General features: G+C 33.3%; 2 protein-coding genes across 2 annotated transcripts; one reads left to right on the top strand and one right to left on the bottom strand.

Moving 5' to 3' along the window:
• Positions 1-4,287: 4,287 nt before the first annotated feature.
• LOC109817895 (uncharacterized) lies at positions 4,288-7,158 on the top strand. Its single transcript, XM_020383246.3, has 4 exons — positions 4,288-4,641; positions 5,711-5,891; positions 6,032-6,125; positions 6,612-7,158. The coding sequence occupies exons 1-4, from the start codon at positions 4,334-4,336 to the stop codon at positions 6,971-6,973; spliced, it is 945 nt and encodes a 314-aa protein (XP_020238835.1). The 5' UTR covers positions 4,288-4,333; the 3' UTR covers positions 6,974-7,158.
• A 1,716-nt stretch (positions 7,159-8,874) lies between these two features.
• LOC109817893 (mRNA cap guanine-N(7) methyltransferase 1) lies at positions 8,875-16,322 on the bottom strand. Its single transcript, XM_020383245.3, has 13 exons — positions 15,965-16,322; positions 15,218-15,357; positions 15,054-15,122; positions 14,890-14,961; positions 14,093-14,194; positions 13,631-13,687; positions 12,579-12,717; positions 11,410-11,474; positions 11,249-11,299; positions 10,935-10,997; positions 10,700-10,823; positions 10,492-10,553; positions 8,875-9,288 (listed from the first exon to the last, which is right to left on the bottom strand). The coding sequence occupies exons 1-13, from the start codon at positions 16,038-16,040 to the stop codon at positions 9,190-9,192; spliced, it is 1,119 nt and encodes a 372-aa protein (XP_020238834.1). The 5' UTR covers positions 16,041-16,322; the 3' UTR covers positions 8,875-9,189.
• Between the last annotated feature and the right edge of the window lie 1,987 nt (positions 16,323-18,309).

Here is an 18,309-nt window from a genome sequence, read left to right as displayed (position 1 = left end):
ATCCTTACTAGAACATCAAGATTTTTTGTTAGCCATCGTGTTTTATATTTGATTTCTACTTGTAATGAGAATTTCATTTTTAATGAAATGATATAAATAATTTTGTAAAAAAAAACTATGAATCAACAACTTTTACAATATGCCACGTGTTATGCAATAATTATTCATACCATTATTTTGAATGTGTAAATATTTTTTTTAAGTTGTCTAATGATTTGGGAAAGAGATATAGAGTTGGAGTGATAAAAAAGAAAGTATGTTCGAATATTTTACTAATATAACAATTAACTATTAACATTTGTATATAAAAAAATTATGAGTCATATTTGTTGATATCATGTTGTAAAATTAATGAAACGACACATTTAAAAATTTATAATTTTTGTAGAATATAAATTCATCTGATCTAACAATTATATTTAATAATATTACTTATTAAATCAAGTATACAAAATTGATTATAATTACAAAATCATTTAATAGTTCATCATATCACTTTATTTTAACATAGAAAATGACATTCAAAGTTCATATAAATATCCATTGCTAGATAACATATCTAGAAGAATTCAAATCATTTGAATTTTGATATATCTTTCGATATGCTTAAAAGTCCAACATCGCTTAAGAATCGAGACTAATGGTAGTTTATAAACACTCTCCCTCCTTAACCCAATGAGACATCTTTTCAAGGACAAAATAACAATAGTTCAACGAGTGTTAGAGCAGAGAATACCTTGCACGCAATGACCTTAATGATTTCTACAAACTTACAATTGAAACATTGACACTAGAAGGAGGAGGGCCCAGGCCTCTCTTGCCCTTTAGCCTCAATTGAGGCTTGTTCCGATATGCTTAAAAGTCTCACATTGCTTAGGAATCGAGACTAAATATAGTTTATAAACATCCTTCCCCCTTAACCCATTGGGATATTTTTTCAAGGATAAAATCTTGATGGCCTAATGTGTGTCAAAGAGGACAATACCTTAGATGCGTTGACTTTAACGAGGCCAGCAAATTTACAGTCAGAACACTGGTGAAAGTTTAAAGATAGTCTTAATTTCAGGAAGAAAGGTAGATCTCAAGGATATAATGGTAAGAAAATTTGGTGCACACATTCATCGCACAAATCTCACACCACAATGTAGATATGGTTGATGACCATTGTTAGTCAAATAGCCTCGTATAACTTAAGAGGGAGGGTGAATTAAGTTTTCCAAATTTTCCTCTTATAAAATTTTTCTGAATTACTTTCTTACAAATTCAATTCCTTAGATAAATTTATATGTAAACAATAAATGATGATGCAAACTACTCAATCACAATTAATAACAAGTAATTAAAAAGTGTAGGGAAAGAAGAATTGCAAACTTAATTTTATACTAGTTCGACTAATCTTGCCTACGTCCAGTCCTCAAGTCTCCCACTTGAGATTTCCACTATTCTTGTAAACTTTACAAGACTTGAATCCTCCAACACCTCAGAACTCCATTTCCTTGTGTTGAGATTCAAAAACCAACAAGGGGAAAAATCCTTTCTCCTTCAAAGATCCAATGATCAATTTGGAATTACAGAATAACTCTCTTTTAAGAGTTTTTTTTATCTTAATGAACTCTTTAGAATAATGCAAATAAATTTGGTCAAGATGTTTTTATATATGAATTTTTCACAATAAAGTTCGTCACCTTCTTCTGAAAAATTATAGGTATTTATATACAATTATTTCTTAGGTTATGTCTTTTCATGAAGAGTTGTAACTCTTTATAATTTTTCAGAAAAGATGCTTTGGTAAGCGATTACAAGACTTGGTAATCGATTACAACAGTTTTAAGTTCAAAAAATTTGAAACGTTGTATCTTTTAAATTCAAATTTCTGAAGTTTTCTCTTCTGGTAATCGATTACAAGGTCTGGTAATTGATTACCAGAACACATTTTGTATTTAGAATTTGAACTTTGAAGTTTCCATGTTATGGTAATGGATTACAAGGTCTGGTAATGGATTACCAGAACATATTTTTGCATTGTTTCAAAAGCTTTTATGTAGAAAACTTCATATCAATAATTTCTTTCACAAATCTCTTTTAAGAAATGATTTGAACTATTCTTTAAAGTTTTTGTTAAGTCTTTCAAAAACATTTTTACTTACTTTCAAAAAATTTAAAACTTGCTTAAACTTAAAGAGATTATAATTTGAGATTTTTGAAAACTTATTCTCAAGGTCAAACATACTTGCAATTCTAAAAGATTCTTTTACATTCTTAGCTAAGTTGACAAGACTTATCTATGTAACACTTGAGATCTTGTTCTTGCATCAACTTGCTTTAGCTCAACCTTAATTCTTCTTCAATGCTTTATAATCACTTTGGCATCATCAAAACATTTGTGTATATTTTCTTCCACAACCATGTACTGCATGAAATTTGAGAACAATTGGAAACAAGAAAACAACATGAAAATGATATGGTGATTTTAAGAGCCCTATATGAAGAAGACATGCAAAATTTGAGAAAGGAAAATCAAGAATTCCATACAAGATTACCCACACAAAGTCATTTGCAGCAAGGTTCAATACACATGGAGGTTCCCCTTAATTACGAACAACCACATGTATTTGTTCATGGTTACTTTAATGAAGAAGCTAATTTTCAACTAGAAAATCATGTTCAATCTATCTCAAGGGTACCACAACATTGTGAAACCCGCCATCATCTATTTGTTGGTGGAATTATGAAGTCACCTTTACCCTTGGGATGGAAGCCTTTGAATTTGGAGCGTATGATCTTGATGAACATATTAATACTTATACTTCCCAAATAAATTTATTTACTAATGATGATGCTATTTTAGGTAGGATTTTTCCTACTTCTTTGAAGGGTGCAACGCTTAGTTGGTATATACAACTACCTCGAAGATCAATTAATTCATTCCAAATCATTGTTCAAAGGTTTTGTTCTCAATATGCAACAAGTTGACCTCATCACGCAATGTCAGTAACCTTGGTGAATCTAAGGTAGGCCAATGGTGAACCTAAGCTTGGAATCAAGGTGATAGATAGGTAAATGAAAGAAGAACGAAGCAAAATGATAATGCAAATACGAATTTGGGTGATACTAGAATTGGAGGAGTCATCAACATTATTGTTGGAGGTTTTATAGGAAGTAGAGCCAATAAGTCAAAAAGGAAATGACATATGTGGTTAATCTATGATGTCAACCTAACTAATTAGGGGGAAAAGAAAGCATCATCACCCCTTATTACTTCCTCAAACACATACTTTGCTAGATTGTATCCTAATTAATCAAGATGATCTAGTAGTAATTACAATGGTTGTTGCTAATTTTAAAGTGAAGAAGACGCTTATTGATCAAGGATGTTCGACAAATGTGCTCTATTGGTCAACTTTTAAACAATTGGATATTCCAAGTAGTGTCATACAAGCTTACGATGAATTGCTCTTAGGTTTCACGAGAAAGAAGGTGAATACCTGATGTTATGTTTAACTATTGACAACTTTTGGGATAGGAAGTGAAACAAAGAGTGTGATGGTTAAATACTAGCTAGTTTATGTAGTTACATCCAACAATATTTTGATCGGGAGACTAACTTTGAATGCTTTGGGAGTGGTGGTGTCTGCTCCACATTTGTTTATGAAATTTCCAATTTCAGAATAGGAGGTGGTTACAATTTGTGTGGATCAAAAAGTGGCTAGAAAGTGTTATGTTAAGAGTCTAAAAAAAGTCTCAATTTTAGGAAGAAAAATATATCTCAAGGATGTCATCTTGAGAAGATCGGGGATTCACATACTCAAATCTTACAACATTTTGATAAGAACACTACATGATCATGAATATAATATCATCAAATATAACATTTTAATTAATCAAATATTTTTTCTTTAAAAATTTATTTAAAATATCATTTCACTAATTTGATACTATCATATAAAAAATCTATCCCATTTATAATATCAAAGAATCTGACGTATTTATAATTATTTAATATGTAAGTAAAAAAATCCCAAAGCGAGGGAAACTAATTTTAATGAATTTTATAAAATAAATAAGACAATAAAATTTTCAATATAAAACTAAAAATTAAAAGCGATCATAAAAAAAAAATATTTTTATATTTTTTTTATACAATATTATATCGATCGTAGAAATATAATTTTTTTTTAATATTTTGATGTGATGATTGTGTATTAATTAATTAATTAATTAGTTGGCACATCTTACGAGATACCCCTTGAGAAGGGATTATCCAAATCAGTGATTTAAAAACGTGAAAACTAAGCGAAACCATTTCACCAGATAACGCGTCTCAGTCTCGCAAATGGGTGGCGGAGGAGTTATGAGGGCGGCGGCCAAGGTCACCGGCATCTCCAAGTCGGTGATCAGGGCCACCTCGCCGGTGCGTTCGGCCTCGCAGTCCACTCGCTACGCTTCGCCGGTCCGCACGCCGTCGCTATCGGCGGGGCCGGTATCCGCCGAGGTTGCGCCGTCGCACGAGGCGGTGGCATGGGACGACTGGGACTTCGCCGACGACGGCGAGTTGGACGTGCCGAGGGTGGTCGTCACTTCTCTTCCCACTTTCGAGGAAGCCAAGGAGGCCACCACGGAATTGAAGGACGCTATTGATCAGTATATAGAATATCTATCTATTTTGTTTAATTTGATTTTATGAATTTCTGGTTTTAGGGTTTAGTTTTGAAGCCTGTGTTTGGTTTTGCTGTTTTACTGTGCTGGCTTATTTTAAAGGTTTAATTTTTGTGTTGTTCTTGTGGGGTTATTTTAGGGTTTAGTTGGGTCTGGTACTCTGTTGACTGGCACATGGTTAGTGAAGATGAAAGTTTTGATTTTTTCACGCTGATAGTGTAAACTACTACACAGTGGCAGTGTTGGAATTTTGAAATTAAATTCTGTGTAAATTTCGGTTTTTTGATTTTTTAAATATGGGAAACTCTCTTGTTATTGAAAATTATACCTTGTTTGGTTGTTGCTCTTATTCACCTTTTTAAAGTAAGTTTGGGCACAATGAATTTTATGATCTTTTACCTTTTAGTTCTTATGGATAGAAACATTCTATTTTACTCTTTATGCGTGTCATTTTTGTTTTCTTTTAGTTTATGTTGTCTAGTGTTCTAGGAATTAAAAAGTAAAGTGTATGATACTATAGGAACTAAAACTAAACTTAAACAGGATGTATAGAGACTATCAAAATGCTTTCATGAATTATGGGATCGAAAGGTATTTAAATATGTTCTGGTATGGAAGACACTAGAAAAGATGTAATCCAAACACAACTATATAAACCTCTCTTAGGTTACAATGACACTGGTTATTCACTTTGAATATTCTGCTCTTTAGACAGCCGCTAGGTTTTTTCTAGTGAGTTTTCCTTACTGGAACAAAATCCAATATTGATGTTTGGAAATGGAGGCATATCATCTCATTGAGTATTTGGTTTTGGCCGTGAAGAAGTTATTGCTTGATGATGTTATATCATATGAATTTGTTTTCTTGGATTGGATCAATGGTGCAAAATCGAGGGGGAGTGGGGGACTATCTTTATTTTTCATTTTTGTGATTTGAACCTTACTACTTTTTTTGGTGGGGGATGAAGGGATATTTTCACACACATTGTGGGTTATCTTTATATCTGGTGCTACTTATATCTATCTATCCTGAGATCATATTTATCATTTTTCAGAGTATATCTCTCTCATGAATCTTCTCAATATTCATCTCCTGTTGGTGAAGTCACTTTTCAATATCCTACCATTGATGAGGCAGTGAACAAATCTCGTGTCATTGAGGCTATTTCTAATCCTTCAGTGCCAAGGCATGCCCTTCAGGCTTTCCATCTGCTTAGCACAAGTCGTGCAGCCCAGGTAAACTGATGGTGTTTTAAGTCAAACATACCATCTATTGAGCAATTTCCTTTCGTGTAGTAACTAAATATGTTTTATAAATAAAACCTTTGGTTCATTTATTGAATTAATATATTTCACTTGTCTTTGGTTTCACCCAGGATGTTGTGGCTTCACTTGCTTGTGACCCAAATGTATGGAATGCAGTCATGGAGAATTCTGCTGTCAGTAGTTTCTTCAAATCACAACACTCGGGTAATCCTAATTCTTATATCATTAATCTTTCCAGGATAGCTTATGAAAACATCTTGTAGTATGTAAAAAATCAGGTTAACCCTTGCTCTCATAACAAGTACTTATTCAATAAGACCTCAAGTTGCTTATCCAGATGAACACCAAGAGTTTTCTTATGAAACTTAATTATTCAATGGGTCTTGTATTTCTAAGAAAAACTTAGATGTAGTTATTCAAGAGTTGTTGCCTTTTTGGTATTATTCTCCAATAAGTATTGGAGTTTCACTTCAATAATCTGCACAATAAAGGTTTACATAAAATGTTAGTTTAGGTTATTCGCCTCAATATTCTGCATAATAAAGCTGTACATTAAATGTTAGCATAGGCTACTAGGTAAAATTCAAATTCTAATCGGAGAATGATACGAAAAAGGAATGTTGTCCTTATTTTTAATGCCTGTCCCATTACTTTTCTCATGCTCTCGTTGTAATGCAAATTGTGCTGCAGTGGCTGATTTTGGAGCAGAGGAAACTGCCGAGGAAGTGGAAAAGTTATCAAGTTTTGCATCTGAATCAGCTGAAACACCTGAAAAAATGGAAGAATCATCTGAGCCTCACCCGGGGAATGGCTCTTTCAATTTCAAGGGTCTTCTAAAGAATGTTAAGCTTACAGTTACTGAATTGCTGAGTAAGGTGTCTGGTTTCCTGCAGAACATATTCCCAACAGCTGATAATCTGAAAGAGAAACCTTCTTGTGATGCTGATGGAAACACTAAAGCAAGTTTTATGGATAGTAAAAAAGTCATGGGAGGAACCTTCGTAGGTTTGGCAGTGCTGGTGATAATGATCATAGTGAACAAGAGAGCTTAAGACTCTTGGAAGCAATATTATAATTTGTCGACTTTTCTAGTAGTTTTCAAAGTTTTTTTTTGGTTCTGCACAGGTATTTTCTATCCATCTAGGAAAACTAATATCGTTCGTAGTACCAACACTTCAACTAAAATGAACAATTTATAAATTTACAATATGTTGCACCCAGTTAGTTGTTTCTGTTATTTGAAAGCCTACCCCACAAGTTAGTATTTTAACTTTTCCTGTATTAATCTTCTTATCACCGTTTCTGTTTTATTTCTGGGGATCCAGTGGTGTGTTGATAAAGTTGGCGTTAAAGTGTTGGTTTGGATCAAACGAAGAATGAGAAATCGTGTTTTGTTCTTTGATTTAAGGTTTGCATTTAAAGTTCGTCACATCGATTTGAGGTTTGAACATATTGTTCAAGCTAACCAATGAGATGAAAGTAGTGGAGTGCAATCCCTGATATTTACAGGGCGAAAAGTTTATACTTTTTCCAACAAGTTTGAACCAGGGATTGCTATATTTTTTTTTAATTTATTATTTTAAAATAATAATTTTAGGAACTTATATATATATATATATATATATATATATATATAATTAAATTGTTATATTACTGAATCAATAGGTAATTATCGTGATAAAAATTATTATCCTGTCTTTATTTATTTAATGTAGTAAAAGTACTTGATTTTCATCTAAAATATAAATATTATTGAAAATTTATAATTACAAATTAATATAAGTCACACACATACATTAAAAAAATAATTTCAAACTTATCATGTACTTAATACTAATATTAGAAATATTGGTTAAGAAATTGCTTTTTTTCTTTCTTATGTTAAATAAGAATTACATGACATTATTTTACTAATGCAATATTATCATGTTAGTAAATATGGGAAAATCCAAATCCATTAAATACGATATTGAACAAAATCCTTTAATTAGTCATGCTTCTAGACATTACTTATATAAGTTGTATTGATCGTAATTTTTTTAAAGATGTATTTGATACACATTAAGGTGTATGACAATAAGAACAACACATGATAAATGTTCAAGTTATTAGACAAATATAACTTTTATTCTAAATATTGTTTGATAAATAATAAATAACACAAATAGCATAATGTTTATTAATAAATCTTTTTAATGTTAATTATCATAAAGAATTATTATTATCTCAATGAGAATAATAGGAGTAAAAATAATAATAATAAGATAGTGGTGGATAATTATAATGGATAAATAATAGTAGTTAACGATAATGATAATGATGGTAGACAATAATAATAATGATATTATATAGCATCATGATAGTATGTGTTTTTATATTTGGAACATAAAATTATCCTATGATTTATTAACTAACAAAATTTAGACATTTATCTTATTCTTTTAATCTTGTAACATGACTTTCTTATAAATCAAATATAGAGTAATATATGTTCAATCGAAAACCATGATTTTTAACAAGTCAAATGGATCGTAAGCTAATAACATTGCTTAACTAAAATTCTTGAAGACAAGCTTAAAAATTCAATACATTTATCAAAATCAAACTCAAATTTTGATTGAACAATCACCCGCAATATACATTTATCAAAATCAAAATCAAATATAATAAATTTTTCTCTTGAACAAAATGAAAGCATTTCAATAACACCCAAATTAAAAAAAATTCAAAAACAAAATTAAATTTGCATATGTTGAAAATTAAACTTTGTCAAACATTGAGTCACAAGAAATTTGAGTTATTTTATTCAAACGAAATATTTTAAATTCCTTCAAATTTTGAAATCTCTAATACAAACACAACCCTAGCCCTAGGTTTCATCCACAAGTTCTGCTGCATCTGAAAGAGGGACTCTACTGCATTGTGTTACTGTTAAAGTTGTTTGTTCCTTAGCTAAAAAAAAAAAAAAAAAAAAAAAACTGTGCCAATGGAACCTTTTCAATATTCACTAATATTATCATCTGCTGTAACAGGGAAGAATATGTTAGTGAGGGTGTTTGCTAAAAATAAACTGCCATAAGTCCAGAAGTTAATACAAATTGGGAGGCAGAAAATTTGTCAATTATTTATAGTGGACCTACAAAATTTAACGTGTATTTGGCAGCAAAAAAAAATTGCTGAAGCTCAGGTTGTGAGATCAGTGGTATTGGCACGTGGCAATGCAAGCCACTCTAGAAAATTTCAGTGACTGGTTGTTTCTTATTCATGTTTAATAGTCAGTGCTAATGTACATGATGTCTTCCTCTGAAATGTGCATCGACCCTCGATCCCTTCTGTTACTCGGTTGTGTTTTGTCAGGTTGACCACGCTGGGTGATCACAAGAAAAATCCATTTCAGCTATTTTGGAGCAACAGTTTTTAAAGAACATGCAGTTGAAAATGGTGTCATTATTATCAACATGCAATTGAAAATGGTGTCATTATTATCAACATGCAGTTGAAAATTGTGTCATTATTATCAACAAGCAAGGTTTTAGTATTCTTATAAGGGTCTTGGTAATCGGTATCTTGACATTTTAGTTATAGTTAAGTGTGTTATTACTCTTTTCAATAAAAACTTTCTACTTTTATTTCTTTAACCAGTAGTCTAACCTTAGCATTTTCCATTTTTATAATACCTGCTTTGCAGTTTTTCTCATTTTTACACTAATGTTCTGATTAGATTAAAAGTGAAATGGAGAACTAAGAAATAAAAAGATAGAAGAGAGAAATAGAGTAGAAAATATGAATTAATTGGATCGACAAACAAAAATGAAAACAAGATTTTATTTATTTATACTGATTATTTTTTTCTTAAAATAAAATTATTCATTATTCTGATGTTATAAAAAAATTATTTATTTTCTAAGAAGTAAAACAAAAATATAATTCTTTTTAGCCTTAAATATGTTTTAAGTTCTTCAAATTTATAGTAAATTTATTTTTAGCCTCTCAAATTTAAAACTATTTTTTATAGCTTCTGTAATTTTTAAAAATATTATTTTAGTCCTTCAAGTCACTAATAACAGATGAAAGTGATATATTGAGATAATTAGACAACATCAACTGAATTATTATGTTTTCACTAATAAAAACACTAGTATGTAGATTTTATGTGACAATATTTGACAAATTTCCTAAATAAAAATTAAGTATAAAGACAAACAAGAATTTTTGAAATTATATAAACTAAAAAAATCAATTTTAAATTTGAGGAACTAAATACAAATTTATCTTAAATTTGAGGGATTAAAAACATATTTAAGTTTTCTTTTTTACTATAGTATTTTTTCTCTTCTTAATTTTTTTGTAAGTGGGAAACAAAAACTATTTCTCTCAAAATCAATAAACACTCCTCTCCCTTTTGGGTCCTTTTATATGCAAGACCCATTAAATACTTTTTCCATTTCATTTTCCACTCGAATAAACTGAATAAATTTGCTATTTTCATCTTATATCACTCTTCTCCATTTCCTTCCTCAAACATGTGACCTTATCAACATGAAGCAGAATTTAAGTGCTTGTTGCTGACCTTTCTCAATACAAATGACATGTATAAATATGCTGCCTCCCATTCATCAGCTGAGAGTGTACCTGATACAGAAATATACACATTACTAGGATTACCACTAACCAAGAGAGGTAAAAATGAGGTTTTACATAAAAAATGACAAGGAAAAGCAATGTTCAATGCGATTTAATGGAAATTGAAAAGATATAGTGTAGGCACAAAGGGTTACTTTGATCTTGGTTGCCATCTCCCAATGCACCAAGTCTTCGCATGAGCTCCACAAATTCCGGTTTCTTCATATACTCGTGCACAAATTCATGTGAGTTCTTCGCAAAAACAAGCTCAAAATCATACTGTAAACAGTAAGTTTAAATGAGTAATCTAGAAGAACAAGCCTTAAAAATCCAACACTTATCTTAGAAAAGCTAGTAATTTGGCATTGTTTCAGAGACAGTTATATATACCTCTTCAGCTAATGCCTTGAATACGTGGAAGGGGACAATCCATTCAGGACAATCAACAGCATCCTGCAACAAGACATCGTCTTAAATGTCAACATAGGTATTAACAGTGTGCAACTGTTAAAGGGGTCTAACTAAGAGACATGGTCATTGAATGATAACTTCATAACATTAGTTACACAAAGGTTCTCTATGTTTATGCATGACCAAAGTCATACATCTCTTAGTAATTTGACAGGGAAACTCCAAATCAGCCCTGTGTTATGGGGGAACAGCTACTTCATGTTTAGGAAAAGAAGATTAAAAAGAAATGATACCTCCAAATGGAACGTGTACTTTATTCCAAAAGGGCTGGAAGATTTAAATTTCTGAATCACAAAAGGGAGAACTTCCGGTAAGTAGAATCACAAAATCATTTCCAGGTTCCAAGCATTAACAATGAAAAGATGAACAAACAGGATCAGGAAAACAAAATTACCTTTTCAGAAAATTCTTCATCAAAACGCACCCAATAGACACTGTTACCAAAAGTTAATCCTTCAGCTGCAAAATCACAGTGAAATTAGCATCCCCAATCAATATTGACAAAAAGGATCCGTCATACCCAAAAATATTTCGACTTATATGCAGCATAGGAGTCTTTCATCCTCTATTTTACCAAAAGAGGGGTAAATAAATACACAACAGCATTTTCTTTTGTTTATTACTAGTATTTTAGCCCATGCTATTAAAGATAAATGTTTACTTATAGATATAATTAAAAATATATAATAAATATTTTTAATATACAAATTATATTATAATTAAAGTTCATAACAATTAACAAATAGAGATCTTTGAATAAGTAAATTATATTTTGGAAAATGAATTATTTAAATTGTGATATAAGGTTATTTCTAACTATTGACAATTTCTTTTTTAAAAAAAATGAAATTCTTAGATATATAGATAAAAAATAGTAGATTGAAAAGAAAAAGTGATTAAGGAGATCAATTATAAGATTAAGATAAAAGGAGAGTAGTTTGAAATGGTTAAGAGAATATTTTTGGCTAGTTGTGGGGTAGTGTGTGAAATGCACATATAAAGGAGAGAAGAAAGGGAATATTGAGAAAGTATATTGGAAATAATGGGGAGAGCGACCCAAATTTGTGTATTCTAACTGATAACATAGGAATAAATTAATAATAAAAAAATTAAGACAGCACAAATGACACAACAACACTTCTAAGCCAGAATTATTGGTGAAGCATATGGTCATGCAAAATACTCTATCAATTCAATTGCATATAGAAAATCTCAAGCAGTGAGGAAAAGGTAAAAGTGTAAAATGCTTCTTGTGAAACATAACTGGCCTTGAGACAAGTTACATGACAAAGGACCAAATTCCTACCTATTCTATTATTTTAATTAACATTATTCAAACGCATCAGCAAGACATTCTGAACATTCATGTCTGTTATTTTAATTCCTACATATTCTATTATTTTAATTATGAATTTGTATCATTTTCTTAAAATAACAACAATCATCATGTCTTGTTTCACCAGAAGAGGCCAGTTACATGAATCAATACATGTCATACGACGTCATCAACAACTTAATTTATTTTAAAAGAATAATAATCAGAATTTAACGTGCAAGAAAAACCTTCTCTAAGCTTCTTGATAATCACATTGGCATCAGGCATAGTTCCAATGAAAATGCCTCCTGGGCGAAGTAAACCTGACACATTAGCCAATGCTTGCCGGGCACGGGCCTCTGTAGACCATGAATAATGCAATGCAAACTGCAATATTTAAAAAAATTATTAGACTTGAAACCAACATACCCTTTCAAGATGAAAAGAAGTTCATAATTTGTATTGAGACAATTGAGTGTAAGTATGGTGATTTTGCTTGTACTGACAAAACAGTGTGGTCATTATGCATATTGAAGGGAAAAAGGCAGCAGTAGAGAATTTAAATGATAAACATATCACTAATGGTGTGTTTGGGGAAGGTGATTTAGTAGGGAATGGAAAAGAAAGGGAGGGATTATTAAGGAATTAAAAAAAATGTATGTTTGGGGGAGATGATTTAAGTGGATTTGTGAGGAAATTGTGGTGGGACCCATGTGGATTTAATTTCACTCTCTTAAAGGTGGATTTGTGTGGAATTTTCTAAAATAAAATGTATGGACAAGACTACCCCTACACTATTGTCTAAATAGTTAGTTAGTAAAGGAAAAAAATGTAATTGTTTAAATAATATATTTTACATAAAAATTTAACAGTGTAAAACATATTTTTTTTAAAAAATCTATTTCTCATCTAATTCTACTCTACCAAACAATTACAACTTCTACACTATTTCCTACCTATTTTCTATCAAACCAATTCTCGCTTATTCTCTTTCACTCCCCTGAATTCTTCCCCCTCTTCCAGACAAAGCATAAGTTACTTTTTTATTTAATTTGTATCAGGGAAACTGTAGCAGAACAAGGGCTTTGCAAGAACAAAATTAGAAGCCAAATAAATAATCTTAAATGCAATAAAAGAAAAACAAAAGGATTCTTAACAAGAATGTATGGGCAAAAAGTTAATGCAAAAAACAAGGTAGTTACTGGGAGAGGCCACTTCTAAAGGAATTAGATTTTCTAGTGGCGCACATCAATTTCTCTTTCTGCATAAATACATTGATAATCAAGAGTGTATCATTTACCTGGCAACTACAAATATCAAAAGGAGCATCATCTGCAAGAACTTTGTCCAAGCGAACCTGCAATTATGAATGATATGAACAATTAGACATTTTTGAATATCTAAACAAAATTCAGAAGCTGAATATTGCAAGATCACTTTCTCTAGAGAAAATTTAGGGTGTTTGATTGTTTTTCTTTAGATTTTGAAAATCATTTTATGAAACAATTTTCAAATTCTAACTTTTAGACAATAGAAGTGGGATACATAGATGAAAGAATGTAAGGAAGAACATGAGTAATAGAGATGATTTGAGTTCTTTATTTTCAAAACTGAAAGAGGCATTATATTTTGAAATAGATCTAGGAAAACCAATCTAACCAAACAATTTTTTTTCAAAAGAAGAAACAGATTTTGGGATCTACCTAAGTTATCAATCACAAAACAGAGAATTTTATTTTCAAAGGGTAGAAATATTAATCACCTCATAACAATCACCACAAATAAGGCGAGCAGGAAATGTGAACTTTTTACGTCGCTGATGATGGTCAGCATCACCGTTGTAACGTGTCCGGCAGTCTTTGATCTGGAAATAGAGTTGAATTCCGTGGGCATACAGTGAGGAAACACATGATAAACACAAATAGTTTGACATGATAAGGTATACAACGTTTCATCATGCAAATTAAAGAAATTCATGATTAAAAGTCACAAGTTTACACACACAATCACCATCGCTCCCGAAGCAATAAAAGAAAAAAGTGATTATGTCAAAATATAAAAGATGATGGTGAAGTTAATAAAAAAAATGAGATAAAAAAATATTACTATGTGAACTAGGAAGTCTAAAGGATGAAGAAAGAACTAAGACAGGAAAAAAATGTGTTTTTGAAGCCTATATAATGGTAGCGTCACTATAGCATGTGAAAAAACCGCTATTGCGGCCTCAATGGGTGCTATTGAAACTGCTTTACTATTTGAATCCCATAGCGGTACAAGACATCTCCACTTTGCTACCCACTATAGCACCACTAACCCACACTATTGACTACCATGTTCGAGATTATCGATATCAGATACATATCTGATACAGATAGAAGAAGAAAATGCAAGTATTGGTGCTTCATTGGCAACAACAACAAGTGTGCACTTAATTGTTCCCTAAAAATGAATTTTCTGATTGTGTTAGAAAAGCCTTATTCAGCTACATCTTTGTATGATTAAGGAAATAATCCGATAAGGAAAATCAAGGCAGACTTTATGGAAGAATGCAATACTTACCGAGCCTTCAGCTATGTCAATACCAACATAATATCCAACTTTGGCCTTGTCCCATTTGATAAGATCACCACCCTGGTAAACATTATGAAACAAAAAAGGATGCTTAGCCAAGAAGCTGGGAATGACTTTTGGTGTATATAAACACAACTGAAAGCCATCAACACCTTGCCACAGGCGAGGTCAAGTACTGCATCTCCTCGACGAGCATAAAGCTGAATTAAGACGCTCTTAATCTGTTAAATGACAAAATTGACAAAGCAATTAATCAGTGATCACATAAAAGTACTCCATGGAAAACAAATCATATATTACAGAATACAACACATACCCAGTTATTGAGTTTCTTCAAATGAATTATAGGACTAGCCTCTCGTTCTTCCAAAGTCTGGTTGGATCTAGCGCTGTAATGATCAGCTACTTTCCGAGCAAAAATCTTTGTGCTTTCGTCCTCAAGAAAGTGTGCACCACCTAAATACAATGCATCAGATGAAAATTAGCACCAGAACCACAATCCCTTATGATCTTGCCACAAGCAATTGCAGTTGCGGTCACATTATGATTCCTGATATTACACAAAATTGCAGACAAATGCACTTAATGCAGCTGCAACTGTGGTTGTAGACCATTTTTTAAACCTTGATAAGCAGATAGAAAGCCTCCACTTCCCACAATTGAATCATACAAATACTTTACACGCAGAAACTTAGTATCACAAAACTCGTGTGAACTTCATTAACATTAATTCAGCAAGGTTCACTGTAATATTGTTTTTATCAAATATGCTAGCAACGTTGCTTGTTCATTACGCAGTCAAACCAAACCTCTACTTTTAACTTCAATCCCAAACTGCAACCCAATATTACAAAACTAGGGTGCTCTACCATTCTCATCAAATGCTAATTGTCAACTCCATTCTATTGTTAATTGTTAACTTTAACACCATTCCTCCACTTGAAAATTCAACCAACCTAAAGTGTCCAAAACCAAGGAACCCCAGATCCATGAACCCTTCAAAATGGCGAAATCGAAAGTAAAAAACAAATGGGGTAGTGCAAAAAAAAACTAAAAAGCTTACCTTGAGGATCATGCCTAGCTCTGGATTGAGGTGGGCCAAACGAGGTTGAAGGAGATTCCTGGTACCCACGTTTCATTGGGAGCGTTGAAGAAGAATGACACTCACTCTGCGTGGGGATGATGCTGCAACTGCAAGAATCGTTGCTGGGTGTCAGAGAGACAATCGAAATTGTTCACAAGTTTTCTTCTTTTTTTTTTTAATCTTTTTCTTTTTTTGCGGAAAGCTAGGAGAGCGAATCAGGTGCGGTTTTGTGTTGGGCTGAGTCCGTGGGGCATGTTGGATTCGAAGACAGCGAGAGATAGAGAAGAAGAGTGTGAAGGAGAAAGAAAAGAGAAAAGGAAGTGAAAGTGAATGATGTGAAGAAAGCAACAAGAATATGGGTCCTTGTGAAATTATGATTGGTGGGTACCACGTGACAATTGTGGTCTGCGTCACATTTGAAAATGGGCTTTTTTGTTTGTTTGTTTGTTTGTTTTGATGTTCTATAGGCCAATAAAACCCTCATTTGATCGGATGGTACTACTCGGTTATATAACCCATGAATTATTGTTTATTTTGTTATTTTTAATATATTTGAATTGATAAAAAAAGTTTATTATTATTATTATTTTATATTTTATATTGCTATTTGTACGGTCCAGGTTGGATTCCGACCTGCCTACTACGTATGTCAGGCTGACTGTAGCTCTCGCCGATATGTCAGGCCGACTGTAGCTCTCACCGATATGCCATGCTGACTGTAGCTCTCGCCGATATGCCAGGCCCCTCTCGTCGATATGTCAGGCCGACTGTAGCTCTCGCCGATATGCCAGGCCGACTGTAGCTCTCGCCGATCACCCCTCTAAGAGTGGTTCGATTATTATTCGACTTGGTTTCTCTACTTAACCTGGTCGGTATATTTCCAATTCCTTCCGCTTACAAGAACCAACTCGGCCAATACCCGACTGTACCCTCAGTACGGGTATGGTCGGTCGGGGGCCGACACAACTCTCGCATACAGGGACTACCCGATAGCAAGGGCAAGGTCCCACTGTCCCTCACCAAATATTAACCAGATCAAAACGGTTAAGGAAATCCCTACATTCTCGGGGCCCATAAAGCCCGTAAACAAGAAACTATAAAAGAAAAAACCCTAGAGTTGAGAAGGCAGATTACACTTTTGAATGCTCTAGCTCTAAGGCACGATCTAGGAAAAAACCCTAGTCCACCCTTTGGCCGGAACATTTTGGCGCCCACCGTGGGGCTACGGTGAAACTTTTCCTACGCCCCAAGTAACATAGGAGAACCCGCATTTTACCATGGCGAGAGGCGGCACATCCAACAACGACTCACAACACCCTACCATGGAGGAGATGATGGCATTGATCAACGGATTGAGGGAGGAGAATGCGCGATCCAGGGAGAGAGAGGAGGCTATTCAACGAGAAAACGAGGAGATTAGGAGGCGGGCAAACGAGATGCAAGCTATGATAACGGCCAACGCCAGGACGGTGGAGGAAGATGTCATGATGGAAGTCCCCAGGGATTTTCGACCTTTTTCGGAGGCCATAGAGGTCGAGACCATCCCGAGGGATCATCGGATTCCCCAAGTAGAACCTTTTGATGGAACTCAGGATCCCAGTCAGCACTTGACGAATTTTCGCGCTCAAATGTTGATTTGTGGAGGAAGTATGGAAGTCCGCTGCAAACTATTCATGGGTACACTCAAAAAAGCAGCATTGGATTGGTTTAGTGGTCTCCCTGACTGATCAATCACCGACTTTGATGTCTTTAGTCGGCTCTTCATGGCATAGTTCGCCGCTAACAAGAAGAATCCACCGATCACGTCAGACTTGTTCGACCTCAAACAGAAGCGGGAGGAGTCGTTGAAGGACTTTCTGCAAAGTTTCAATGAGGTCGCCTGGAGGATAGCGTCCTTGGATGAAAGGATGGCAGTCATCGCGTTCCAGAAGGGCTTAAGGTCTGGAGCTTTCGACATCGCGCTGGAGAAAGCGAATTGTCAAACGATGTCGGAGGTGAGAGCTTTCGCCCTGAGTCATATCAAGATGGAGAAGGGACAAATCAGCAAAAGGGCAGCTGAAAGCCGAGAAGCTGGGGTCGTCCCAAGAGATTTTTATTCCATATAAAAATGTGAAAAGGGTTTTTGTTGAGAAGATTTTTAACGAAGCACCACTAACCAATAATTCCAATTTTATTAAATACCATCTCTTTTATCTTTCCATGATCGACAAGTGTGTTATTTAAAGGCAGCAAACTCGTGATTATCGGCAAAAGTCTGGCTGGGCGAGTATAAATAACTCGAAGACAAACTCGTGATTGTCGGCAAAAGTCCGGCTGGGCGAGTA

This window comes from Cajanus cajan, chromosome 8, assembly GCF_000230855.2.
Source record: "Cajanus cajan strain Asha chromosome 8, NIPB_CcT2T_4, whole genome shotgun sequence".
NCBI lineage: Eukaryota > Viridiplantae > Streptophyta > Magnoliopsida > Fabales > Fabaceae > Cajanus > Cajanus cajan.
The sequence above is the reverse complement of the archived record's forward strand: the minus strand, read 5'-3'. Positions and strand labels throughout refer to the sequence as shown.